The 26,894-nt window shown below is 47.8% G+C and overlaps 1 protein-coding gene across 3 annotated transcripts in view; it reads left to right on the top strand.

Moving 5' to 3' along the window:
• Positions 1 to 2,697: 2,697 nt before the first annotated feature.
• The window catches only part of SEPTIN11 (septin 11), a 94,072-nt gene continuing 69,875 nt past the window's right edge, over positions 2,698 to 26,894 (top strand). For 2 of the 3 annotated variants that reach the window (XM_058667184.1, XM_058667183.1), the window contains exon 1: positions 2,698 to 2,932. In XM_058667184.1, coding sequence (XP_058523167.1) covers positions 2,906 to 2,932 — 27 coding nt within the window. In that variant the 5' untranslated portion in view covers positions 2,698 to 2,905. The remainder of the gene's footprint in view (positions 2,933 to 26,894) is intronic. The other variant, XM_058667182.1, reaches the window with a different exon arrangement.

The following is a 26,894-nucleotide window of genomic DNA, read 5'->3' as shown; positions in this document are numbered from 1 at the left end:
GCCTCCTCCTTGGACCCCCGGCCAGGAACACCCTCTGTTCTCTCCTGCTGCCCCTTTCTAGAGAAGACTTTCCTGTTGTGCATAATGCGGCTGATAGTCTCCTTTCTTCTGCTTTCAAATGCCTTTATTCACATATGAATCTGCATGGGGTTTGTCTCTTGGAAAACGGAACTGTTGAACAGTCAAGACAGGCGCCCCCAACTTTATGTTCTCAGTCCCCAGCACAACAGTTGTGTACACAGATAAGGTCATCCATCCTTTTCCAAGGACAAAACTCATTCTTCATGTACTCAGGGCTGGTCCATGCTAAAGTTATGAAACTATCCAGGTATCCCATGTGGGTGGCAGAGCTCCAAGCACTTGGGTCATCTTCCACTGCCTTCCCTGGCACTTTAGCAGGGAGCTGGATCCAAAGCGGAGCAGCTGGGACTCCAGCCGGTGCTCCAATCCAGGATGCTAGCACAGGCCGCAGTTTAGCCCTGTGCACCATAACAAAGCAATTTTAAAAAAACAGATTTTAAATGGGCTGGCATGCATGGCTCAACAGGCTAATCCCCGGGCTGCAAGCACCAGCATCCCACATGGGTGTGGTTCATGTACCAAATGCTCCACTTCAAATCCATCTCTCTGCTTGTGGCCTGGGAAGGCAGCAGGGGATGACTCAAGAACTGTGCACCTCTGTGGGAGACCCAGAAGCAGCTCCCCATCAGCTCGGCTCTAGCTGTTGCGGTCATTTGGAAGTGAACCAGAAAAATTAGATCCTCGTCTCTCCTTCTCTCTATAATCTTTCAAAAATCTTACCCACCTTGCATGAATGGTCAGATATTGACTACACAATGTTGAAACTTTTTGTAACACATTTTAGAAATCGTGTCATCACATTTCCACTTTCAAATTGTTACATTTTGTTACTGTTTGAACCTCCCTGCTTCCCCCAAAGGGGGATAGGGTAGGGTTTGAGGCTTGGCTCCTGCTCTGGGAAGAGATGGAGCAGAGGCCACAAAAACCTTCAGTGACTTTGTTGTAACAGGATTCCCTTCAACAAATAACGTGTTGGAGTTAACTCTGTGGTTAGAACGAATTCATCAGGCCACCAGAGTAAGGAGTTCACAGCTGAGTCCAGTATCAGCACTCACAAAGGAAATTTACAAGTCACCAACTGGTAAGTTCGGCAGTCAGGCCACTCTAAGGTGAGGCCATTTCCAAGGCTACAGCGCCCTCTTCTAGGGCTTATCTGGTCCTGCCAGCGGCCAGACCCAGGCAGGCTTGCATAGGAACGAATTCTTTACCGTTCTGGCAATGCATAGCCCCATCCATGTGTATTCTGAACTCTGCACTTGTGAAGCGTCTACTCTATATCTGGCACAACATGGTAATGCCTATCCTCTAGATCTGAAACCGATAAAAACGGAAGCGCAAGTTTGGGTGCCCAGGTCACTGTTCCTGGCCCATTCCCACTCTGCGTAGCAAAGCAGCTGTGTGGTCTAAAGCTGAAGACAGAGCCCAGGCCCCGGAAACCCGAGGGTCCTAAGCCCTCAGGTCAGACTCCGAGGCGCCAGAGCGCCAGACAGGCTGTTTTTCTTTCCCCTGCATTCTACCGCCCCATCTTCCCCTAGGGCGCAGCCTGCACCGGCTGAACACAGCCCTTCCTTGCCTTTCCCCGGGCTGCCAATCCCCTGTGGCCACGCGCTAAGTCGGGTCGCCGTCCTCAGTCGCCTGGTCCAGGCAGGCCCCCCTCTACACGGGAGCCCTCACCACACTCAGGAATGCAATGGTCACCCAGCCTGGGCTCCCCGAGGCGTGCCATTCCCCTTACCAAAAGAGGCCTCAACATCTGCCTTGAAAAACCCTTCTCCATGGCGCAGTCCCCAGGCCCACAAGTTCCAGGTCGCACCCTCTCCAGTCGTGCACCAGACGCGCGCGCCTCAGGGTCACCGGGGCCGTCTCCGGCGACCGAATCGAGTTGGCTGAAGCCCCACGTGTGGCGCTGGGGACCACGATGATCTGCAGAGCAGCCAGACGTTTTCCTTCCTCTCTAGCACCAGGTGGTTGAGGCGTGCACATCAGTTATTGCAACCTCTTCCTCTCCGCGGTCCCCAGCTGGGTCGCACGTTCCAGCGGCAGCCGCCACCCGTGGGTCTCACCTTGAGGAAGGAAAGATGGGTGGAGGCACAACTCCGTTCCCCAGGCGGCAGGCTCAGGCCCACCATGGGCACCCACCGCCCTCCCAGGTGGCGCGCAGCCTCTTTCCAAGCGGGTGCCAAGGGTGTGGCGAGCTGACACACGGCTAACTTTCCACGGGCTGTGCTGCCTGCTCCCTTCTCTGCAGGCGTCCCCTCCGCCGGGCGCCGGCCCGCAGTCGCTGCAGCTGCCCACCTCGTAAAGGGGATGGCGAGACACGGCGCCGGGACCTCGGCGCGCCCAGGCCCTTGCACTGGACTCCAGCATGTCGTGGAGCAGGGGTGGCAGCCAGAGCGCACAGTGTCTCTTGGTGGCGCCGAGGAGGGTCGTTCGACAGCAAAGCACCAATAGCGGAGAGGACGAGTCCTGAGCTGAAAGAGCCCTCTGACGGCTGGTGGGAGCCCGCCCATCCCCTGTTCTACCCGGGCAGGCGCTCTCACACCCCTTCCTAGGGGGAGCAAATGGTTCCTTCCAGGCGGGTGGCCATGTTGCTCCCTTAAAGCAGGCGGGGCGGCGGCGTGGGGGGGGGGGCAGATGCCGCGGACTGCGAGCCGGAGCTAGGCTTCTGTAGAGCGCAGCCGCGAGCGAGGCGCGGGGGAGGCGAGCCGGAGCCCTAGCGCTGGCAGCAGCCAGTGTCGGCGGAGAGCACCCGGGCGCAGCCGAAGCCGGAGCGCTAGCAGCAGCCAGCGTCGGCGGAGCGCACCCGGGCGCAGCCACCGCCGCGATGGCCGTGGCCGTGGGGAGACCATCTGTGAGTGTTGGGCCCTCCCTCCGTCCCTCTCTTCCCTCGCCCGGCGCCGGGTGGTCTCAGCTTTGGGGCGGGTGGCTGTGGGTGTGTGTGCGCGTGGATTTGGGCGCGCGTCTGGGGCTGAGGGGAGGGTGAGGCGCCCATAGGCGCGGGCGCCGCGTGATGCCTCAGTGCATAGTCTCTTTGCTCCCCTATTCGCGGCGTGTGCAAGAAAAGGGACCCCTCGCCTGGGCGCCCTTTGGAAGCCTCCCCGGTTTAGCTTTGGCGTTTCCCAGCGAGCTGCCTTTGCCCGCGCACGCCGTGGCCCTCGTGACTTAAACGAGGGAAAGGCGCCGGGTGCGCGGGGGCTTCCTCCAGGCTGCCCCGCGCGTCCCGGGGCGATCGGGGGCATGGGAATTGTGCGCCGAGGCGCAGCGTGTCACCCGGCTTGAGGCAGCAGGTCAAGGGGTGGGATTTCTGTGGTGGTTTCCCCTGTGCCTTGTGAGATCTCCGGACACCCTCAGGCTCCCAGCCGGGTGACCGGGCCCTGCCCAGGCTGTGGACAAAGCCGTCGCCAGACGCACAAAGTTTTCCTAAGGGCTGCCTTGTGGTGGTGGCGGCAGGAGGCAGGGAGGTATTGTAAGGCTTGCCGCTGAAAGGCCGGAGAGGCGGGCCTGCGAGGAAGAGGAAGGGAGGGCGGGTGCGTGGGGAAGCGGGCGCCCCATTGCCTCGGGTGCGGGGAGAGGGACCAGGGAGGGGATTTCTGTCCAGGGCGTGGGGCCAGGGTGCCGGTGCCGGGCGCGCCTCCGGGGTGCAAGGTTCGGTTTGCGAGGCGGGAGCGCAGCGGGACTTGGAGGATGCGGCTCCGCGCCAGCTGCACATCCCGGGTGTAGGGCGGAGGACCGGGCGGCGGCGGCCTTTCCTTTTCATTGAAAGGAGCCGGGCCGGGTGGGAAAGGTGGAGTCGTCCTTCTGTTTTTCCCCTTGTTGATGTTCAAAGTTCGTTTCTGGCTCTGGGGGCGCCTCGCCTCGAGCGAGATCCCCTCCCCGGATCTGTCGCCTCCTTTCTGTATTCCTCAACTGCGTGGCTGCAGGTGGAGGCTAGAGAAATTATTGTAGGTAAGATCCCCCTCAAAAAAAAAAAAAAAAGAAAAAGAAAAGAAAAGTCGAGGCTGTGCGCTGAACCCGAACTCACACCCCTGCTCCCCTGGCGCACGCAGCATTTGCGCCCCCGCCTCGAGCTGGGCGGGAAGTTGGCGGGGAACCCTCTGGGCGTGCTCACTTGGTATGGTGGCTTCGCGGTTGCGGTATTTTCTAGAACGGTTTTCCCCGATGAGCGCATATCCCAGGGTCGTATGGAAGTGGGTCCCTTAGGCCTTTGAAACTTAACTATTGGTCAACAGACTTTTGAACAATGCTTGCTTCCTGTTGCAAACCGCTTGTGCTGCTGGTCTTGAGTGGTCTTTGGGCAGGAAGTTTAAGACCTTAGAGGTCAGGTGTATCTGGTTAAACAACTCCCCACCTTCCCTCACAATATCAGGGTTCTAAACAAGAATTCAGGGAACTAAAGCAACATTTGTTTTAGATAAACTGGCAAGGGGCTGGAGAGCAAACCTTGTGTGGGTGGGGGTGTCTGGGGAACACATTGCTGGCGCATTCTTGAGGGGTGGGGGCGGTGGAGGAAATAATTTGCTGCACATTTTCTATAAATTAGTTGGTTCATATATGCTGGCCAAATAGGAACAGTATGTGGATTTAAGGTTTCCTTGTGTGGCCGTAATCATATTCAACACTGGGTCTGCTAACCATATGTGAGCTTAATCCCACAGAATTCTTATGTGAGAACTCTTAAATAATAGATATTTTTGAAGTATGTTTGGAGGAGGAAACTTTTCTGCAAAGTTCCTGTTGTCATTGGAATTAAGACTAAATTACTTAGCAATTTAAAACTAGAAGCCCAGGGAGTGGGGAGGGCAGGCCGCGGCTCCCCTCCCCCATGACTGCCTTGGAGGAGTGGTCCGTGGTGAGGAATTGACTACAAAGTTGAAACAGGTCCTGTAATACACTTCAGAAACCTCGTGATCACATTTCCAGGGGACTGTTGAATTGTTACATTTTGTTCATTGTTAGAGTCCCAAACCTTTTTTCCCCTTTCCAGTTGTATTTGAAAGGTGGCGAGGGAGACAGACAGCTCCCATCAACTGGTTCCCTCCCAAATGCTTCCAAAAGCTGTAAATGGGCTGTGTTGAAGCCGGGAGCCCAACTGATGCAGCCTTCGCTGCTGTCTCCCAGGGTCTACGTTATCAGGAGGGTAGAGCCAGGGAGCCAGAGCTGGGCACTAAACACAGGTGTTCTCACATGACTTGTGGGCGTCTTAACTGCTAGACCAAGTGCCCACTCCAGCTGACTGTCTTAAGTGTGCGCTGTGCAATTTTGCCTTCAAAACAGCCTCAACCTCACTGATGCTTCGCCAAGCCCGGCTGTAAGGCATTGCCTTTTGATTACTGGGATTCTCCCTCTTTCTAGTTGACCTATCCAGCCTCTGATTAAGCACAGAAGTAAGGGAGTGGTGAGAGAAGAATCATCCCAAGGTTGATCTGTTAGTAGTTTCCTTAGATAACTCCAGTAGAATTAATGAGCTTATTTGCCAAGTTGTCCAGGAAAACCTGACCATGTTTCCTTTCCTTATTAATGGCTGCTCCTATCCAGGCTGCAGAAAGATTCTTCAATCTGAAGAAGTTACCTTCTGTTTTAAACATGTTTGAATCAGATCTGTAGTGTGGTATCCCAGTAAACACAGTATTTTAGTTGGCAAAATTGCTTCTTTGTCAGATGCCGAAATTTCAGACCTGCACTCATTTAAATTGCAGTGTTAAATTCAGATTTTTCAAAAGATTTATTTATTTGAAAGATTTAGAGAGAGAATGAGAGACAGAGGATCTTCTGTTGGCCCCAAGTGGCTCAGCTGGAGTTCAGCCAGTCTGAAGCCAGGAGCTTCTTCCGGTTCTCCCTTGGGAGAGCAGGCTCCCAAGGCTTTGGAACATTCTCCACTGCTTTCCCAGGCCACAAGCTGGGAGCTGGATGGGAAGTGGAGTAGCTGGGTACGAATTGGCGCCCAAATGGGATGCTGGTTAGTACAAGACGGGGACTTTAGTCAGTAGGCTACCATGCCAGGCCCCAGATTTTTTTTTTTTTAAGGGGAATTGTCACCTACACAAAGAAAGAGCATCTGCTTGGTGTGCTTGTGTTTATTTCAGTTTTAATCTCAAGCCCCAGCATCTCCCAATTCCCCACTGATGGTAAGGCAGGGCTCTATCAGCATAACTGATGATTAATGGGGTGTCCCTAGGTCTCAGGGTAGCTCTTTCTTTGAAACACAATGTGGTAAATTTTGTGGGGATCAGGTTTTATATGGTTTATCTATTTTCTCAAGGGGTGTGTGTGTGTGTGTGTGTGTGTGTGTGTGTGTTTATCAGGTTATATTCTAGGAGTTACAAAGAACTTCACAGAAAATTTGGTGCAACTTCCTCTTTGGTACCGAAGTGCTGCTTTTTACTTTATTCCTGACAAAAGTCACATGTGTAGACTGTTTCAGTGGTGAAGACTTCCCTATGATGCCTTTGAATCAGTCTGTTTAATCACTCTGATCTGTTGGATGTGAAGAGATGAGTCCAGCTGGCTCATGGAAGTGTGTTAATTGGATGCTGGAGTTACATACTTCTCTGAGTGTCAGTGGTATAGTGGAAGACAAGAGAAAAGGCCTTTCTCACCTGGAACTTTTGTTTTGTGGAAGATGTAGTATCCAGGTGTGTGTGGCAGTGAACACCTCAGTGCAGTGTGCCAGCTTCTCAGGGGAGAAAGGGGGTTAGGGTGCTTGTTGCTGAGTCCTCCATTAGGATTCAGGTAGAAGATTGGCTCAGGGTTGGTTGCACAGAGCTCAGATCTGGGAGGGGAGGGGAGTAGAACAAGGAAATTGTGTTGCCCCTTGAGGCCTTGGCCAGTGTTCTTGGAGAAAGATTTATGGAGTTGAAAAAACATCGTGGGGAGGGATGTCTAAGTGACAGCTTGGGGATGGCTGTTAAAAATCAGAACACTTGGGGGCCTGGCATGTAGCCTAGTGACTAAAGTTCTTGCCTTTCATGTGCGGAAATCCCATATGGGTACCAGTTCATGTCCCGGTCGCCCCACTTCCCATCCAGCTCCCTGCTTGTGGCCTGGGAAAGCAGTTGAGGATGGCCCAAAGCCTTGGGACTTTGCACCCATGTGGGAGACCTGAAAGAAGTTCCTGGCTCCTGGCTTCAGATCGGCCCAGCTCCAGCTTCTGCGGCCACTTGGGGAGTGAACCAGTGAACGAAGATCTTCCTCTCTGTCTCTCCTCCTCTCTGTATATCTGGGCTTTCCAATAAAAATAAAATGAATCTTTAAAAAAAAATCAGAACACTTGGTGATGTGCCCTGTACACATGGGTGGGGGGGTCTATATGCAAACACTGAAGGGTGCAAGAAGTGCTTGAGGTACAGTAAGCCTGCATTAAAAAAATTTTTGAGAGCTGTGGAGTTTTTAAAATTATTATTCTTACATTATCTTGTTTCAAAATGTCTATGTTACAGTGAAAAAATACACAAAGAAACCGATTAAAAAGCATGAACTCCTTATATGCAGCCATCCTGGTGTCACAGGTTTAGGAAGGGTAGTGCATTTCATCAATTTTTGCAGCAGGAAGCCTAATCCATATCATATAAATTGCTACTTAGGAATCAGAGCGTGCCTGGAGGGCCTCGTCCATTTGGACCGTGGGAACTTTCTTAGAATGGGAAGAATGAATGCTTAATTTGTGGGCATTGGTTGTTGAGGGACATCTGGGATTGGGACGGCCACTTTGTTGGGCTGCTTCAAGACCCAGCGTTTCTATCCACCGAGAAGCCTTGGATTTCAGCTTGGAGCAGGGTCTCTGTAGTTCTCTTTTTATAGAGGACCTTTGGCTCCTGTCTTTCAGAGCCTCATCTGGCTCAGTGGGGATCACTGAACCTCCAGGGAAACAAAGACCCAGCCTTTTTCCTAAGGAGACCTACTTTGCACTATAATTGATGCCCCCGCCCTCTTTTTTTCTTTTCTTTTTAACCAGACAATCAAGATTAACTAAAGACTCCCAGACTGTGCCTACAGCCAAGCTACCGCAGCTGCTGTTGAATAGTAGGCCAAGGTGCTACAGACAGACTTCCACAAACAGCTGCCCTGCCTGATGATTTGAAATGAAATTTGCATCATCACAGGGCTGGCCTGAGGGGGACGTCTGTGCACTGAAGTGACTCAAGCCAAGGCTTTGTAGCACGTCGGGTGCATGACCCAGGAAGTTCATGTCCACCTGCTGAACTGTTACCCCAGAGATGGAGTGGGATGTGTTGAGAGGGGACAGGTTAAGGTTGGAGAGGTGATGAAGATGCCATGCCAAATGAGAGACTTGTCCCTGTTTTTTAGTAGTGCTGCCAAAGCGAGCACCCTGCCTTTTTTTTTTTTTTTTAATTTGTTTATTTATTGCAAAGTCATTATAGATAGAGAGGAAGATCTTCCATCTGATGATTCACTTCCCAAGTGACCACAATGGCCGGAGCTGTGCAAATTCAAAGCTAGGAGCCAGGAGCTTCCTCCAGGTCTGCCATGTGGGTGCAGGGTCCCAAGGCTTTGGGTCATCCTTGACTGCTTTCCCAGGCCACAAGCAGGTAGCTGAATCGGAAACAGGGCTGCCAGGATTAGAACTGGGAGCCATATGGGATCCCAGTGCACTCAAGGTGAGGACTTTAGTTGCTAGGCCACTGCGCCAGGCCCGAGCACTGTGCTTTTTAAAAATTATTTTCAGGGCCAGCATTGTGGTGCAGCAGGATAAGCCAACACTCCTAACCTCAGCATCCCTTGTGAGCACCAATTCCAGCCCTGGCAGCTCTGCTTCCTGTCCAGCCCTCTGCTAATGCACCTGCGAAAGCAGCACAGAATGACTCAAGTACCTGGGGCCCCTGCCATCCATGTGGGAGACCTCGGTGGGTTCCTGGAAGTTCTCTCTCTTCCCCCTGGGCTCTTTCTAGTAAGTGAAGTGAGCTTATTTTCATTGTATTCAGAAGGCACACACATGCATGCAAACACACATGCATGCACACAATCTTAAGCCTGTTGATTAACTTTGCAAATGCCCCCAATGGCCAGGGCAGGGCCAGGCCAAAGACCAGAGCCCAGAACTCTGTGTCTCCTATATGGATGGCAGGGAACCCAGTCTTTAGTCCTTCCACTGTCCCCCAGGGTACATATTAGCATGAACTGGCTCCAAAGCAGAGTAGCTGGGACTTGAACCAGGCACTTCAGTATGGAATGTACGTGACCCAAGGGACATCTTTACCACTGTGCCTAACACCTGCTTCCTCCTGCCTTTTAACCTCCTTTTGTTTTGTGCTCCCCAAATTAAAATATGCCTAAGATAAAATTTTTATCTTGTTCTTTAGAACCGAGTAGCATTCCTTTGGGAAGAGTCTGATTTTTTTTTTCCCCCAAGGAGTTTTCTAATTTGCTTCTTGTGAAAGTAGAATCACAATAATACAGCTATAGACACTGAAAAGCAAAATAACCTCCCGCCCCCCACACACAGTCACTTCAGTGATGATCATTGTTAGTTATTTAGTGCACTATCCTATGAGATTTCCCATGCACTTTCTGTATAGTTGCTGAGGTTAGGATGGTGAGGACAGTCCTGCTGCTCCCAGGAAGGCTGAGTAAGCAGTGGGGCTGAGGCAGGGACCTGGCTGTGGCGGAGTACTTCAGGTTCAAATGAGGGCAGCAGGTGTGAAGTTCTGGCAGGGAGGGCAGGCCCTGAAAGAAAGGCAGTGTTGAGGGCACCTTCCTCTTCAGGGTATAGGGAGGAGGGATGGGAGGTAGGATCTTTGTTTTAAGATATGTGTTTACCAGGCAGCCCTTCTTGATACTTTGTATCCTGTCAAGCCAGGGTCTCTGACTTAGGCTAGCTCCCAGTCTTGGTGTTGGCTGCTGGAAGATACTGAGCACCTGCAGGGTGCTAATCCTTTGGGTTTGTTGAGCCAAGGGGAGATTGGATCTGGGCAGTGACTCCTTTCTTGCCTGAGCTGTGAGCCCTCTGGAGCAGTGGAAGTGCAGACCAAGAAGGGGACTCAGGAAGCAGGGTCCAGTGCTCACCTGTGACAGGGGCAGTCAGGGCTTCTAGAAAGGAAGTCAAACACCCAACAATTCTCTGGCATAAGAAAAAAGTCCGTTAAAAACCACGGTTCCTTTATTTTAAATATTTCTTTTTATTTATTTGAAAAGTAGAAAAAGAAAGCTTCCATCTGCTGGTTCACTCCACCAAATGGGCATGGTCTCCGGGGCTTAATCAGGCCAGAGGAGTCTGGAACTCTGTCCTGGTTTCTCACATGAGTGCAGCAGGCCAAGCACGGGGGCCATGTTATGTTGCTTTGCCAGGCGAGTTAGCAGGGAGTTGGGTCAGAAGCCCAGTTGCCCGGACTCCAGGCACCACCATGATATGCAGTGCTGGCACCGTAAGTGGTAAGTTCACCTGCCACAAAAACCAGAGGTCCCTTTAATACTTAATGCCATTGGGCCCGGCGGCGTGGCCTAGCGGCTAAAGTCCTCGCCTTGAACGCGCTGGGATCCCATATGGGTGCCGGTTCTAGTCCCGGCAGCTCCACTTCCCATCCACCTCCCTGCTTGTGGCCTGGGAAAGCGGTTGAGGACGGCCCAATGCATTGGGACCCTGCGCCTGCATGGGAGACCCGGAAGAGGTTCCTGGTTCCTGGCTTCGGCACAGCACCGGCCGTTGTGGCTCACTTGGGGAGTGGATCGTCGGACGGAAGATCTTCCTCTCTGTCTCTCCTCCTCTCTGTATATCTGACTGTAATGAAATAAATAATAAACCTTTAAAAAAAATACTTAATGCCATTTTCATTCATCTTGTCTCTTTGTATATCCTGTTTTCATCCCAGTATAAGTTTTATGAAGCTTATTAAGGCTGCCTGTTAAACTTATTGAGTCCTACTGTTGGGGCCAGAGAAAGTTTGACCCCAAACTTCATCTAGATTTACATGGAGGTGACGACCTTCCAGCCTGTGGCCTGTGGACAACCCGTGGAATCATGTGGTCTGGTCCTACTAAGGCAACCGCAGGCGGGAAATAAACCCATAGCAGACTACTTTTTAAGTTGATAATTTTCTGTGACCTGAGATTAATGTTACAAATATCCAAATGGAATTTGCAGATAAAAGGCTTCCCAACACCTTGGAGGAAGCCACTTGCTTGGCATTTTTTTTTTAAAGATTTATTTACTTATTTATTTATAAAGATTGATTTATTTTATTACAAAGTCATATATACAGAAAGGAGGAGAGACAGAGAGAAAGATCTTCCATCCGATGATTCACTCCCCAAGTGAGCCACAACGGGTCGGTGCACGCCGATCCGATGCCGGGAACCAGGAACCTCTTCCAGGTCTCCCACGCAGGTGCAGGGTCCCAAAGCTTTGGGCCGTCCTCAACTGCTTTCCCAGGCCACAAGCAGGGAGCTGAATGGGAAGTAGAGTGCCGGGATTAGAACTGGCACTCATATGGGATCCCGGCGCGTTGAAGGCAAGGACTTAAGTCTCTAGGCCATGCTGCCGGACCCAGATTTATTTATTTTTATTGCGAAGTCAGATATACAGAGAGGAGGAGAGACAGAGAGGAACATCCTCCCTCCAATGAGGAGAGACAGAGAGGAAGATCCTCCGTCCGATGATTCACTCCCCAAGTGAGCGCAATGGCCGGTGCTGTGCCAATCCGAAGCTGGGAACCAGGAACCTCTTCCGGGTCTCCGACACGGGTGCAGGGTCCCAAAGCATTGGGCTGTCCCCAATTGCTTTCCCAGGCCACAAACGGGGAGCTGGATGGGAAGTGGAGCTGCCGGGATTAGAACCGGCGCCTATATGGGATCCCGGGGCATTCAAGGCGAGGTCTTTAGCCACTAGACCACTCCGCCGGTCCCACTTGCTTGGCATCTTAAATTTAAAGTATATTCTGTGGCCAGAACCATGGCATAATAGGTTGTGGTGTTTGCATCCCGTGTGGGCACCGGTTGGAGTCTTGGCTGCTCTGCTCCCAATCCAGCTCCCTACTGATGCACCTGGGAAAGCAGTGGAAGGTGGCCTAGATCCTTGGGCCTAGCTCCAGTCTACTGGCCTCTGAAAAAAGAAATAAACATAAATGGAAAAATCTTTAAAAAGTATATATTTTATTCCGACATGACCAGGAAAGTGGTCTCTTTATCCTTACCAAGTACCTAGAAAGTAACATAGACAGGATAGTGAAACACAGGTAAATTGTCACCCATGGCAGCCCATTAGTGGGAGAGCTGGACTTTGGAACCACCCGCTCTGCACACACTGGCACACTGGCTCATGTTGACAGACACAGCAAAAGTGGGCTTCTCGCTTGAGGTTCTTCTCTGTCCCACACTCCAAGGCCTTCACCTTGCGGCACTGAACTCTAAGCCTCCCAGTTCAGGGAGCTTCCTCAGCCTGTGGGAAGCTGGTCTGGTGGTAGAGGAGAGGATGACGGGACCCCGTGCTGGCTTTGATGGGTCACTGTGACATGAACTACTTTGGTCAAAGCACACAGTCACAGTCAACATCTGCATTCAGTGGCACGCTGGCGGATGGTCCTGTGGAGAGTGGTTCTGCAAGACAGCCAAGCTTGAGGGAGGGGAAGTCAATACTGAGATGGCCCCCAGCATCCCAGTGGGAAATCTGCTGTGAGACCAGGAGGTTTTCTCTGACTGCCCTACTCTGAGCCCAGCAGTATATGATAAATGGTGTATGACTGAGTGTGTGGGTCTGAGAGAGACAGATACAGAGAGAGAGACAGATACAGAGAGAGAGACAGAGAATATGAGAGAGAAGCAGCCAGAAGGAAGGCAATGTGTGATTGCTTTCTGTGACCACTCCTGGTGAGTTTGCTGTGGCATCAACACCAAGGGAAAGATGGGGAGTGGGAGTGACCTTCTGTACTGCCCTGTGGGGGCCCCAGCTGTGGGTCTGTGCTCTCTGGGGAATGATTCTGTGGCCGTTAGCACTTCCAGCTGCCTGACACTGCTGGATTCCTTCCGGATGCCTCCAGATCTGACCTTTCCCAGCCGCTCTGTTCCCAGCTGCGGATGCCTTTCCCGGCTCCGTGTCCCTAGTGCAGCAGCAGTACGGAGTAGCATTTTTGCTGAGGTTGGAGGCTCCAGAGCCAGGCTTCGTGGGTCCGTGGGCATCAGCTCTGTGACCTTAGACAAGAGGGGCAATTACTTCATCTGTGAAGTGGTAGGCTAACCTCCTTGGAAGATGGGCTAAGTTCATGATCTGGGGGTGTTCGCTGTCTGGCAGTAATGGAACTTATGAATACTTTATACAAATGCCCCCTACACCCAGCGTGTGCTCTTGTTCCGAACAGTTGAAGTGTGCAGGCCTCCTCTATTTTGGTCAGAGCCCACTTGTGGGGCAGGGGTCAGATGTCCCCTCAAGTGGCTTTTCCACTGGCCAGTTCCAGCTTTGGTGACTTTGAATTCTTGCGACAGATCGCCCAGATTGCCCATAACACTTCCTGTGTCTCCTCTTGGGAACCCTCTCCTCTTCCTGCCTCTCTCCCTCCCTTCCTTTCTTCCTTAAAGATTTATTTACTTGAAAGACAGAGTTACAGGCAGGCAGAGAGAGAGAATTCTTTCATCCGCTGGTTCACTCCTGAAATGGATGAAATGGATTGGCCTGAAGCCAGCAGCTTCCTCTGTGTCTTCCACGTACATGTAGGGGCCCAAGGACCTGAGCCAGCTTTCCCAGGAGTATTATTAGCAGGGAGCTGGATGGGAATTGGAGCAGCTGGGACTCAGACCAGAGCCCCTGTGGGATGCTAGCTCTGCAGGTAATGTTTTATTGGACTGTGCTGCAACATCAGCCCCCTCCCTCTTCTTTAAGTTGCTTTTTTAAATTCAAGAGGAATCAACTAGTATCGTTGTGAACATTTTAAAAAGTAAAATCTTGCCATAAGCAATACATTTTGCCAGGCTGTGGTCCTGCTTGTGTGTTCTTGGTGTCTGTTTTGCCCAACTTGCAAGGAGGGGCATTTGAGCAGGTGGTGGCCGGTCCTCCTTGGGCTCAGCTGGCTAAGGCTTGTGGCAGCCGCCAGCCGCTTGGTGTACCTTGCTGTTCCGGCCACCACTGGCCTGGCCTCAGGCTGGTGTAGGCTTTCCAGCTTTGCTTTCTTCTCTAGGCCTCTCCTCTTCCGACCAGTGTGTAGAGGTGGAGTTAACATTCTGCCTTACTCGCCCTTCCCCTGGGGTAGGGTCTGGGCAACCTTTGATTGATGGGCCATGGAAGCTGGGGGGTGCCTGGAACATCTGTCTTGCTATTAAGTGGGCTAATTCTGAGGAATGCTCCCTGGAGGACCGCTCTCTGGGCCTGCTAGGTAATTAGCTCTGCCATCCCCCAGGACAAGACAGCTTTCTTTCCAGTCTTTCTGGTCCACGGAATCAAGTCCCCGAATGACTGTGTGCTTGCCTGCAAACTGTTGTCAAGCATTATTGTATTTTGGAGAAATAAAAACACTTTGTTCTCTGGTTTGAGGCTTTTTTTTTGCTTTATAAAATATGGGAGTGTGAACATTACTTTTTAGAAAATAAAAAAGATTTATTTTTATTTTTATTGCAAAGTCAGATATACAGAGAGGCGGAGAGACAGAGAGGAACATCTTCCACCTGATGATTCACTCCCCAAGTGACCACAACAGCTAGTGCTGTGCGGATCTGAAGTTAGGAGCCAGGAGCCTCTTCCAGGTCTCCTACACGGGTGCAGGGTCCCAAGACTTTGGGCCATCCTCTTCTGCTTTTCCAGGCCACAAGCAGGGAGCTAGAAAGGAAGTGGAGTGGCAGGGCATGAACTGGTACCCATATGGGGATCCCAGTGGTTGCAAGGTGAGGATTTAGTTACTGAGCTATCGCACCGTGCCCACTTTAAACTTCCGTGAAGAAACAAAAACAGAGGAGCCAACATAGTGGCTCAACAGGCTAATCCACCTACAAGCACTGGCATCCCATATGGGTGCTAGTTTGTGTCCTGACTGCACTACTTGTTGTGATCTGGGAAAGCAATGAATGATGCTCCAGGTGGTTGGGAACCTGTACCCATGTGGGAGACCTACAGGAGGATCCTGATTCTAGCTTCGGATCAGCTCAGTGCTGGATGTTGTGGCCATTTGGGGAGTGAATCAACAGATGGAAGATCTCTCTCTCTGTCTCTCCTTTCTGTAAATCTCTTTCAAGTGAAAATAAATGTAAGAGGAAACTAGACTTTTTAGTTTTTGCTTATATTAGGAAGTAAGTCACTTAAACCTTTCTACCATTTTTGTTTTTGCTTCTTTGGAAAAGAGCTTTTACTGTGGATGGAGATGCTTCCTTTTGAGTGTGCAGCATCGACTTTGTTAGGTCAGCTTGTTTAGTTTACACATTTCCAGTTACTTGCATTTTTGTATTCGAGGAACAGGATACAGAGTGAGTGGCTGAAAACTGTAGTTTTGATGCATGAGCTGTGAACTTGGACCAAAACTTTAAGCTATTTGGAAAAAAAAAAGAGAGAGAGAGATGAGAGAAATCTTGGGGCTTAGACTGCCAGCATGGATTGGACTAAAGAGCGAATAGTTCTGGCCACAAGTTTAGTATTGAGCAATTCTCAGGATCTGAATTAATGTAAGTGCCTGCCTTACGCATAGTTGTTCACATGATTCTTTGCTTCCTGTAAACCTGCTTTTGGAGACTGTATAAACCAAGTTGATTGGGTCTCAGGTTGTCTTCCAGTGTGTCCCCGTGCTTTCCAACTTTTGGGGTGTTTGATTCTTTTGTGTGAGTGGGCAGCTGTTGATCTGTTACTGGTTTGATATGCGCCTCTTTATTTTCCAAACCTTTTACAATCCTTGGTCAACCCCCCCATGACTGCCCTCTTGGGGAATGTTGGACATGCTGGCATTAGAGCACAATTTTATCTCTGCACTCTCTAGAGATTTCTTTTAGTTGTTGGCAATCAAATTTACTCCTTCAGAAACCAGTTATTGCAAAGTACTTGATAAATTTAAGACATGAAATTAAGATAAGCTGTAATGGTTAACAATTCATTTGCTACCACTAGCTCTGGCTCCAGGATAGCTCTTAAGCTTTGTGGAAGAGAATCCACAATTGTATTGAGTTATGTAACCTAATCAAGCTCAGGGGTTGAGGAGGAGTTCAATGAAATGAAATTCCATGTGAATATATTGTGAAGCTGGGGGTGCTGCTAAAAATTATTAAATCTTTCTTGGAAAACGCATATTGTTATTCCTTAGTGACATTTTCTATTTCCTTCCTGTTCATTAAATTAACAAACATTGAGCCCCAGTGGACAACATGAACAAATGAAAAGTGTCCAAAACATATTCCTGTCCAATCAGATTAAACCAGAATCTAAGTCTGTCTGTCTGATCTTTCCATTGCTAAGGTTAGAAATTGTAGAATAGGGCAGAAACTCAAGGGTGAGCTGTGCAGACTCGTTCCTAATCCATGTCTCGGCACTCGTGCTCGTGGATCCTGAGCCAGTCTCACCTCTAAGGACCTTCAGTGTTTTCAGCTCCGTGTTGTTGGCAGGCAGGTCTGTCTGCAGGTTGGCTGGGAAGCAGTGGCTGTGGCTTCATGGTGCTCATGTCCACCCTTGGGAGCATCTGGCCAGAGCTTCTCGCTGGCGTTTCTCCCTGCTCTTTCTCTTCCATGCTAAATGCTGGAGAATGTGGTTTAGCATTCAGCAAGAGTGGGTCCACTTATTCTTTTTCTTCTTTTTTATACTCTTTATATTTTCCTTTTTTTTTTTTTAAGATTTTTATTTTATTGAAAAGGCATATTTACAGGAGAGACAGAGGAAGAAATCTTCCATCTGCTGGTTCACTCCCCAAATGGCTGCAATGGCCAGAGCTGAAATGATTCAAAGCCAGAAGCCAAGATCCGGGTCTCCCACATGGGTGCAGGGTCCCAAGGCTTTGACCATCCTCTGCTGCTTCCCCAGACCACAAGCAGAAAGCTGAATGGGAAATGGAGCAGCTGGGACATGAATTGGTGCCCATATGGGATGCTGGCATTACAGGCACTTTTTAATTTGAGGGAGTGCTTGAAGGTGGCTTACAGCCTTGTTTCCTCCCATGCTACCCTTAGAAATGTGTTCTTTTGGTTTAAGGCTGGAATGGGAAAAGCACAACAAGGGAAACTGGGACGTTTTGTTAGCATCTGGGTGAGATGTTTTCACAGCCTATGCCAAACCAATTAGTGCTGTTCTTTCCCACAAACGGCATCCCACATAGTAGGCTGTGTGTGTGCTTAAGACTCATTTATTCTGAAAGTCAGAATTTGAGAAAGGGAAGGAGAGTCAAAAAAGAAATCTTCCATCCACAGGGTCTCCCTAGATGGCCACAACATCAAGCGCTGGACCAGGTCAAGGCCAGGAGCCAGGAGTTTCATTCGATTTTCCAGTGCTTAGCGGGAACCCAAACACTCTGTCCATCTTCCTCACTTTTCCTAGGCCTTCAGGGAGCTGGATTTTGGAGCAGCCCAGGCATGAACCAGTGCCCACACAGGATGCCAGCTTTGCAGTTGGCAGTTTTAATCACTATGTTGCAATAGTGCCCCCCACCCCATGACTAGGATCCAATATTCTGGGTTGTAGGGCACATTCATGTTTCTGTACCCACCAACAGTATTGCATGCTTACAGCCAGTTGTTTTTAAACCTGCTTATGCCAGTTGTAAAAATCATAATTGCGTGATTTTAAAAAAATGTATATATATATTTTTAATTTGAAATGCATATAAGGAAGGACAGACTGAGAGGGAAAGATCTTCCATCTGCTGGTTTATTCCCCAAATGGCTGCAGCAGATGAAGTTGAGCTGATGTGAAGCCAGAAGCTTTTTCCATGTCTCCCACATGAGTGCAGGGTCCCAAGGACCTGGGGTCATCCTCCACTGCTTTCCCAGTCCAGAAGCAGGGAGCTGGATGGGAAGTGGAGCAGCCAGGGAACAAATTAGTGTGCCCGTATGGGATCCTGGGACCTGAAGGTGGAGGATTAGCCTATTGAGCCATGGCTCAGGCACCATATTTTCCCCCCATATTCCATAAATCAGTGAAATAAAAGTGTGAAGTTGTTTCTAAATTAGGTACATTGCAAATACTTGGCAAAGGAGAGAATTTTGCTAAAATAAAACTGAATTCTATTTAGTTAATTGCAAAAAGTCACAAAAAAAATTGTAAGGCGCTTTACAAAATTCTGCTCTGAGACTGTTGATGAAAATACTTTGAAATTCTGGCTTCCCTTTAAAGAAGCAAATGAAGTCATGGATGATGTCTGTGGGTTTGTGCTGGGAGGATCATCTCGCTGCAGTTACTCTGACGCATTATGCTGAGGCAGCCTTGGCCCTTTGTCTGAAAATTGATGGAATGAATTTATGTGTAGATGTGTGAAGGTGGAACTGAATGGTTAGACTGTACCTATGATTTTTAGCACTGTACACTCTATTTGAAAGGCAGAAAAATACAGGCAAAGAGATCTTCAATCTGCAAGTTCCCTCCTCAAATGCTTTTTTCCTTTTTAAAAACTTAATTTATTTAAGAGACTTATTATTTTTATTTGAAAGGCAGAGTTAGAGACCCTTGCTACCCCACGTGAGAAACCAGGCTGGAGTTCCTGGCTCTGCTTTCAGTCATTGTAACCATTTGGGGATTGGACGAGGAATGGAAGGTTTCTCATTCTTCCTCCTAAAAGCCTTAGATAAAGGGACTTGAAATCCACCTCTCCCTCCCCGTTTCTGCACCCACATGCCCAAATTCTTACACAGTTCTGCTGGCTGGAGATCACCGTGTGTCTGGAGTGATCTTTTTGTGGGTCAATGTGAGAATATTCAGTTACCAGGTTGCCCTGGGTTAGTGCAAGTATCTCTGGTGGTATTTAATGTCTTCTACACCCTGATGGAGGTGACTACTAGGATTCATTTGTTTCTGCTGCCAGATTTAGAGAAAAGAACACTAGAAAATAACCCATTTAGTTTTTGTTAAGGTTAGTCTAGAAAACAAGGGCTATAGGATTGTGGAGGCAAAACAATTTTTGGAGAGGCAATATTAGTGATTCTTTGGATTCTTTCTTTGAAGTTCCCTCAGGAGACAATGACAGATTATTCAAGATCTTTCTGAGAAGGAGAAACTGGCTCCTGGTATGTAAAAGGGAGCTGGGACTTTGCAGGTATTCAAGCATGGAGCAAATGGCAGTTTGACTCCAATAGCACATTTCTGCTATCACAGGCCAATCTTTAACATCAGCACTTTTTGAAAGTCTTAATCCCAACCATGAGAAAATGGTTAAGAAAGCAAGTGGAAAAGTTGTTTTTCTCTTCCAAAATAAAAGGCGTGGGAGGAAAATTTTAACAAATTGGAAGTAAAAATGTGTGACTTCTCCTTTTCTCAAACTAAAACTGGAATACTTTTCAAAATGAGCTTTTTGGGGGGAGGGTTAAATATGCCTTTGGAATGTTATTGTGAATTTACATACTGGTTTTGCCACAAAACTTGCTGTACACACTGTAGTTTTCCTAATTGGAACTATGCAATTCTACATATTTTATTTTTTGTGCTTAGATTTCAGTGAGTGAAAGTGAATCTTCAGAGAACTTTTCTGAGGTGGGTTGGTTGGATAGTCTTCTTGTTTGTTTTTTTTAACACTCATTAATTTGAAAAAGTTACAGAAAGGGAGAAGCCATCCACTGGTTCACTCCCCAGATGGCCACAAAAAATATCCAGGAGCTTCTGGGTCTCTCATGTGGTTGCAGAGGCCCAAGAACCTGGGCCACTTTCCTCTGCTTTTGCCAGTTGCGTTAGCAGGGATCTGGATTGGAAATGGAACAGCCAGGACCAATATCGATGCCTGTGTGGGAAGTCAGTGTTGCAATGCTATTTTTGACCCAGGACTTTCTGATTCTAGTTGATGAATCAAGTCTCCTGACTTGGTTACATCCTCTTACCATACATAGATACTACGCTTCACTGTAGAATGCAGCTGGGTGCAGATAGAACTTTCCGTGAGAATGGAAAATGTTCTGTTACACATTGCTAATTTGGTATTCATTGATGGTCAATGACTGGGGCCATTCTGGGCCTGACATTTTGATTTTTATTTGTTTATTGTTACTTCATTTATACCTAGACAGAAACATGTGGCTAGTGACTACCAATGTTCTATAGCATTGCTTTAGGAGTGTAGCTTAAAAATATTTATATTCTGGTCTTTTTAGAAAGCCTTTTTTTAATTAGTGAAAATTCAGGACAGGTACAAGAATAGAGAGAATGGTGTGATGAAACCTTCCATTCCATCTCCCAGGTCAGTTAACATTTCATGGTCAATGTTATGCTATTTCCCATTCTCTGTAACATCTTTCTTCCTCACAGGTAACTTTAAGGAACAGTTGGATCTAATTTTTTTTTTAAAAGCACACAGTTGGGGTCTGGGTAAAGGGAGGGGGAATGAATGGCCCCAAAGAGAGAGGCCTGTACAGATTAAGCTAGTCCCAAGCTGTACCACTTCTGATCCAGCTCCCTGCTAATGCTCCTGGGAGGCAGTTGGTAATAGCTAAGGAACTTGGGTCCCTGCCACCTAAGTGCAAGTCCCAGATGGAGTTCCTGGGTCCTGCTTATGCCTGGCCCAGCCCAGGCTGTGTAGATGATGTTTGAAGAGTCAATCAGCAGACAGAAGTGCTTGAGTATTCTCTCTCCCCTGTCATTTCTTCTCTCTCCCTCCCCACCCAATTCCCCTTCCTTTCAAGAAAGGAAGGAAGGAAAGAAAAAAAAAAAAAAAAAGGAAAGAGGGAAGGGTTTCTTTTTTTGAAAGGTAATTGGGAATTTCCAAAGGATTTGTGTTTAGGAAAGGGAAAGGATGATGATGTATATAGATGATAACTATTAGGATCTGATAGAGCCAGAGTGTGTGGATGTGTGATGTTCCATATGCTTTAACCCTTTCATTATCATCCTAATGAAAAGCCAAGTTTGAACTCCGATGGAGCCGTCCCTGTGGCAGGTATTGCTTGCTAACCTGTGCTTATATTGAACTTTGGTGCCCTGCATTATTTAAAACCCTTAAACATTTTTCGTATGCAATATTTATCACTGAGTGCCAGCAGTGCTATAGCATCGTGAGAGCTCTAAATAGTGGAAAAATTGCTGAGGATCATTTGTAGCCCAATTTCCTTGGAAAATTTAGTTCCAGAAAGAGCTAAACTATCATGATTTGAAATTCCATCCAGGGTGGCCGAGCGCTGCTGTCTGTACCTCCCTTGCTCGGCTTGCTAACACTTGCAGGGCTCAAGTCACTAGTAGCAAATTCTCGGCTTGCTAACACTTGCAGGGCTCAAGTCACTAGTAGGAAATTCTGTTGGCCTCGTTGAGAACAGATGTTATTGCCTATGTTTCCCTGTGATGTTTTAGGTACTTTTGTTGCCGAGAAATTTTTTTGTCATTAATATAAATTTTGAAAGTTTTGTCTATGAGATTTATATCCAATTTAGGTGGAAGTTATTGCAGGAAATACTCGATTGTTTTGTATACTTCTGCTTGTAAAAGAAACCCTTGTAGCAAGTAGTGCATTTTAGTCATGCAGACACACTGAAGGAAAAAAATGCTTGCATTAGTGATACTCGAAGTGCATTTTCCCTCACAACATAAAACAAGAATTGTTGCTGTGCTTTTGTGATTGAGTTTTGGAGCTAATAATGATTTTCTTCCTTAACGACAGAGTGCAGAATATGTATATTCTAAATTTGGAGCTCTATAGTTGGGATCTCAGGATTTAAGGAGAAAGCATTTATGATGCTAAAAGGCTCTTGTGTCATCAGAAATGCTCCCAGGCCTTGGCCCAGCTGTCCTGTTGGGGGAATAAAAGAATCTGCTTTAGAAGAGGAGCTATATTGAAATGTTCGGGAACATTCTGAACAACTGGAAGCCTTCAGCTACAACAGGATGCAGTTTCTCTTCTGTGTCTGTGGCTCTCATGGATACTGCCCTTCGTATTCCTTTGATCTTTTGTTAACTGCATCCCCCAGGGTGGAGGGAGGGTCAGCGTGTAATCTCAGCATCTGTGCAGTGTAGCCCAGTTTCCTTTATTCCCTGGTGGGAGAAGATGGTGAAAAGATGGGCGACACCCTGTAGATATTGGCACTTGAGCTTGTGGGGGATGGGTGTTGCACCTACCAGTTAAGATCCCAATTAGGCTCCTTGCATCCCATTTTTGTAGCTCCTGGATTCAGTGCTTGGCTGTGGCTCCTGACCCATCTTCCTCAGAGACAGTGATGATGGCTCAAGTAGCTGATTTCTTGCTACCAAAGGCGGAGACCTGGATTAAAGTCCCAGGTGGTCCAGCTGCTAACCTGGGTGAATCCCAGCCCTAACAGCAACCCCCGACCTAGTGGGCGTTTGGGGGTTAGCTAGAAGATGGAGCTCTCCTCTCTCTTTCATTGCTTCTCAAATACATGTTAAAAAATATTTTTAAGGTTGTGGAAGGTGTTAATTTTGGTGCCAAAAATTTGAAATGTGTGCACATGAGGTCTTCAAAAAGTTGACTGAAATTTCATTCTAGAAGATTATGTATGGAGTTCAGTACTTTTTTGCCCCAAAATATAACTTTGAATTCTGTTTTATACAAAATTTTTGAAGTCCCGCATATATTAGTGTTACCACAATAATGTCATAAAGATTTTTTTTTTACGTTTTTGCACATAAAATTCTCAACAAATTTTGAGTCTTATCCCCACTTGACAAGAGAGTTGACTCCATGGGAGGGTTAAGGACAGGATTCAGGGAGGTATTGTGTCCCATCATTCAGACAGAGGCAAGACGCTATGAAGACCCAAAATGACCATGACCTGATTAGGCAAATACAGCAATTATTTTCATGTAAGAGGGCACAAGATTAGTATGAGGAGCAGGTTTTCTTAAATGTGGTTTTACATTTTTGTTTTATTTAATCACTCTTTTTGTTTTCTTTTTAAAGAAATTTGTTTGAAAAGTACAATTACAGAAGGGGGGTGGAGAGGGTGAGGGAGGTGGCTTTTCTCCTATCCATTGAGTCACTTCCTAAATGGCCATTACCAGTCAGGGATACACCAGAACGAAGCTGATAGTCAGGAAACTTCATTCAGGTCTTGGCACGTGGGCACAGGCCACCTGAATATTTGAGGCATCCCACTGATTTCCTAGAGTGCTGGATTGGAAGTGGATTAGGTGGGACTTGAACTGGTGCCCACATTGGGTATTGGTGTTGCAGGTGGTGGCTTAGTTTGCTATGCTACAATATCAGTCCCCAAGTTTTAGATTTTCAAATACTTTAACAGTAAATCAAATTTCAACATTTAAAAAAAGTATTTGAAAGGTAGAATTACAGATAGAGGAAGTGACAGAGAGAAAGCTAAATCTTCCATTTGCTGGTTTGTTCCCCAAACACCTGCATTGGCCAGGACTGGAACAAGTTGGAGCCAGGAGCTTCATTCATCCAGGTCTCCCAAATGGGTGGAAGAGACCTGGTGCTTTCCCTGGCACATTAGTAGGGAATTAGATTGGAAGTGGCACATCCAGGATTAGAACTAGTGCTCATAGGAATGCCAGCATCACAGGTGGTGGCTTAACCTGTGCCACAGTTCGGCCCCCCAAATCTTGGAAAAGAAAGCTAAACTCATATGATCCAGATTTCAACTAATGCTTGCATTTTATCATAGTTAGAAAAATGCTTGACTTGATATAGCCGTGATATTAACAAGAAACAGACATCTCTAAAATGCCTGGTGAACAGTTCATCAGAGAGTTTTGGCCTCCAATTTGTTTCTGCATTGAATTATTGGTGGCATGGTAAAAAAAAGAGTAAATTCAAATTGTCTTTGACTAGGTCTGTGTTGTTATTCGGCTTTCTTATTTGAGTTAGGAAAACGTCCCCAGAAGGACAGCTCTGAGCTTTTATAGTTCAGCTGCCGCAACTGGGCAAATGCACACAGCAGCCTGTGGCCCTGGCTGGGGAAACGCGGGCCTGGAGGTGCTAAAGCTTTCCAGAGAAGATGCATGTTTTAAATATGAAGTGAAGGGCCTGGCTGCGTGGCCTAGCGGCTAAAAGTCCTCGCCTTGATTGCCCTGGGATCCCATATGGGCGCCGGTTCTAATCCCGGCAACTCCACTTCCCATCCAGCTCCCTGCTTGTGGCCTGGGAAAGCAGTCGAGGACGGCCCAAACCTTTGGGACCCTGCACCCGCGTGGGAGACCCGGAAGAGGTTCCTGGTTCCCGGCATCGCATCGGTGCGCACTGGCCGTTGCAGCTCACTTGGGGAGTGAATCATCAGATGCAAGATCTTCCTCTCTGACTCTCCTCCTCTCTGTATATCCGGCTTTCCAATAATAATAATAAAATCTTTAAAAAAAAAATAAATATGAAGTGAAATAGCCACACCTGAAAAGCTCAGCAGCATTAAATCAGGTATTTACAAATACTCCATGGGCCACAGAAATGTGTCTGGAGCCAGTCTGCCAATTTGCAGTCAATTTCCATTGTAAACAATTAATTAATGTTTGTTGCATTTGCATAGAAAAGCCATCTACTAAATGGCTGCAGTGGTGAGAGCTGAGCGGATCTGAAGCCAGCAGCCAGGAAGCTGCTTCTGGGCTCACACATGGGTGCAGGATCTCAAGGCTTTGGGCCATCTTCTAATGCTTCCCAGGCCATAAACAGGGAGCTGGATGGGAAGTGGAGCAGCTAGGACACCAGCTGGTGCCCATATGGGATGTTGGCACTTGCAGGCAGATAATTAGCCAACTGAGCTATTGTGGTGGTATCCCCCCCAAAAAAAAATCTTTCATGTATCTTTTATGTTTCAACGCTTGAACAAATAAAACTTTTTTTTTTTTGCCTGTGAAAGATGTGTTTGTTTTTATAATGGCAATGACGCAAGTGCTAGAACTGTGGTGTGTAGGGGGTTGCTGAGAGCAGCATCAAAACTTGTAAATTGTTTGCTTAACAGCATCTCTTGAGGCAGGCGTGGGCCAGAGAGATGCAACTGGGAGCTGTAAAACCAGAACTGGTGCCTGGTGTGGTGGGAGGAGGACCCAGTCTGAGAGGTGGGGGTGGGTCTGCCAAAGCACTTCAGTGCTGTAGGTCATGGCTAGGGCTGGGGTTTTTACTTGTGGTTGGGATCCGGTGACAGTTAATGGCTGTTCCCACCAGCTGTGAAATTATTCATGAGCTTAGCTAGTAGGTTGATAGGAAAAGCAGAAAAGCTGGTGGACATCTGTGCAATGGGTTCTGTTACCAAATTCTAAGATGTTCTTGGGGCTAGAGCTAGGTGGGATTTTAGAGGTCACCTAATCCAGGACCTTCCCTTAAGACGGGGAAGCAGTTGCGGGAGATGAGCTGAGGTGTGTATTTTTTTTTAACCTTTCCCTATCCAGTGGGAACCTGTTGTTCTTTTCTTCTCTTCTTCCTGCCTATAAACATTGTAAATTGGGGCCGGCACATTAGCTCAACTGGCTGATCCTCCGCTTCCAAGCACTGGGGTCCCATATGGGCATCAGTTCATATCCTGGCTGCTCCATTTCCCATGCAGCTCTCTGCTTGTGGCTTGGGAAAACAGTGGAGAATGACCCAAGTTCTTAGGACCCTGCATGTGTGTGGGAGACCCAGAAGTTCCTGACTTCAGATCGGTTCAGTTCCGGCTGTTGCAGCCATTTGGGTATTGAAACAGCGGATGGAAGATCTGTCATCTCTCTGTAAATCTGCCTTTCTGATAAAAAAGATATAAATGTTTAAAAAATTGCAAGTTTTATCTTCCAGAACTAATCATGACAAAGAACTTGGAAACACAGTGAGATCAGTTTAAAAATTAAAGAAAGGCAGATAACAGTAAACAACATTTTTTAATTCATTTTAAGAGATCTATTTCTTTTCATTAGAAAGGCAGACTAACAGAGAAAAAGGAGAGACAGGGAAAGCTCTTCCATCTACTGATTCATTCCCAAATGGCTGCAGCAGAAGGAACTGAACTGACCTGAAGCCAGGAGCCAGGAAATTCTTCCGGGCCTTCCAGCGTGAGTGCAGGGTTCCAAAGCTTTGGGCCGTTCTCTGCTGCTTTCCCAGGGCATAATTAGGGAACTGGATGGGAAGTGAAGTAGCTGGGACATGAACCGGCTGTCATACAGGATTCCAGTACTCGGAGGAGGAAGAGTAGCCAGTTGAGCCAAGGTGCTGGCGCTGACTGCTGGATTCTTTGCCTTGTTTCTGTCTTGGTATCATTCGGATTTTGATGAGGTGGGGTGGGAGGTGTGCGGAGAGGTGGAACAATGCACCCTGAAAGCAGTGTCACGAACTCTATGTTCTACCAGTTTTCTAAAGTACATCCCCTGAAGTTTTCACCTGGTCAAACCAACTTTTGCCAAAGAAGTGACATTTAGCATGTTGGAAACCACAAAAATATGTTTAAAATCAGAGACATTTGAGCTTAACTTTGAAAGGTCCGGGAGAATTTGAGAGGCTGCTGCGACCTTTGATTCATACTTGAGGCTGCTAACCAAGTGTAGTGAAACTCTGATTTTAAGCATCAAGGGGACTTACGGAATATGATGCACATCCACCTCCAATCTAATCAGTCGTTGAAAGCCACACTCTGCCAACGTCATGGTTCATGCAGATGGGGGTATGGCACAGCTGAATAAACAGTCACAGTGCCATTGCAAACAGCGACTTGGAAATGAAACTTTTCTCAACTACTTTTAAACCTGAGGGTTGGTTAGAGAAATTCTGCCTAGCATCTCCAGGCCCTTTCTGACCACCGTTTAAAAATCCTCAGGCTTGACTCCAGTTGCTCAAAAGTAGTTCACAGAAGTTCAG

This window comes from Ochotona princeps, chromosome 7 (assembly GCF_030435755.1).
Source record: "Ochotona princeps isolate mOchPri1 chromosome 7, mOchPri1.hap1, whole genome shotgun sequence".
Classification (NCBI taxonomy): domain Eukaryota; kingdom Metazoa; phylum Chordata; class Mammalia; order Lagomorpha; family Ochotonidae; genus Ochotona; species Ochotona princeps.
Note: the sequence above shows the minus strand (reverse complement) of the source record. Positions and strands in the feature narration are given on the sequence as shown.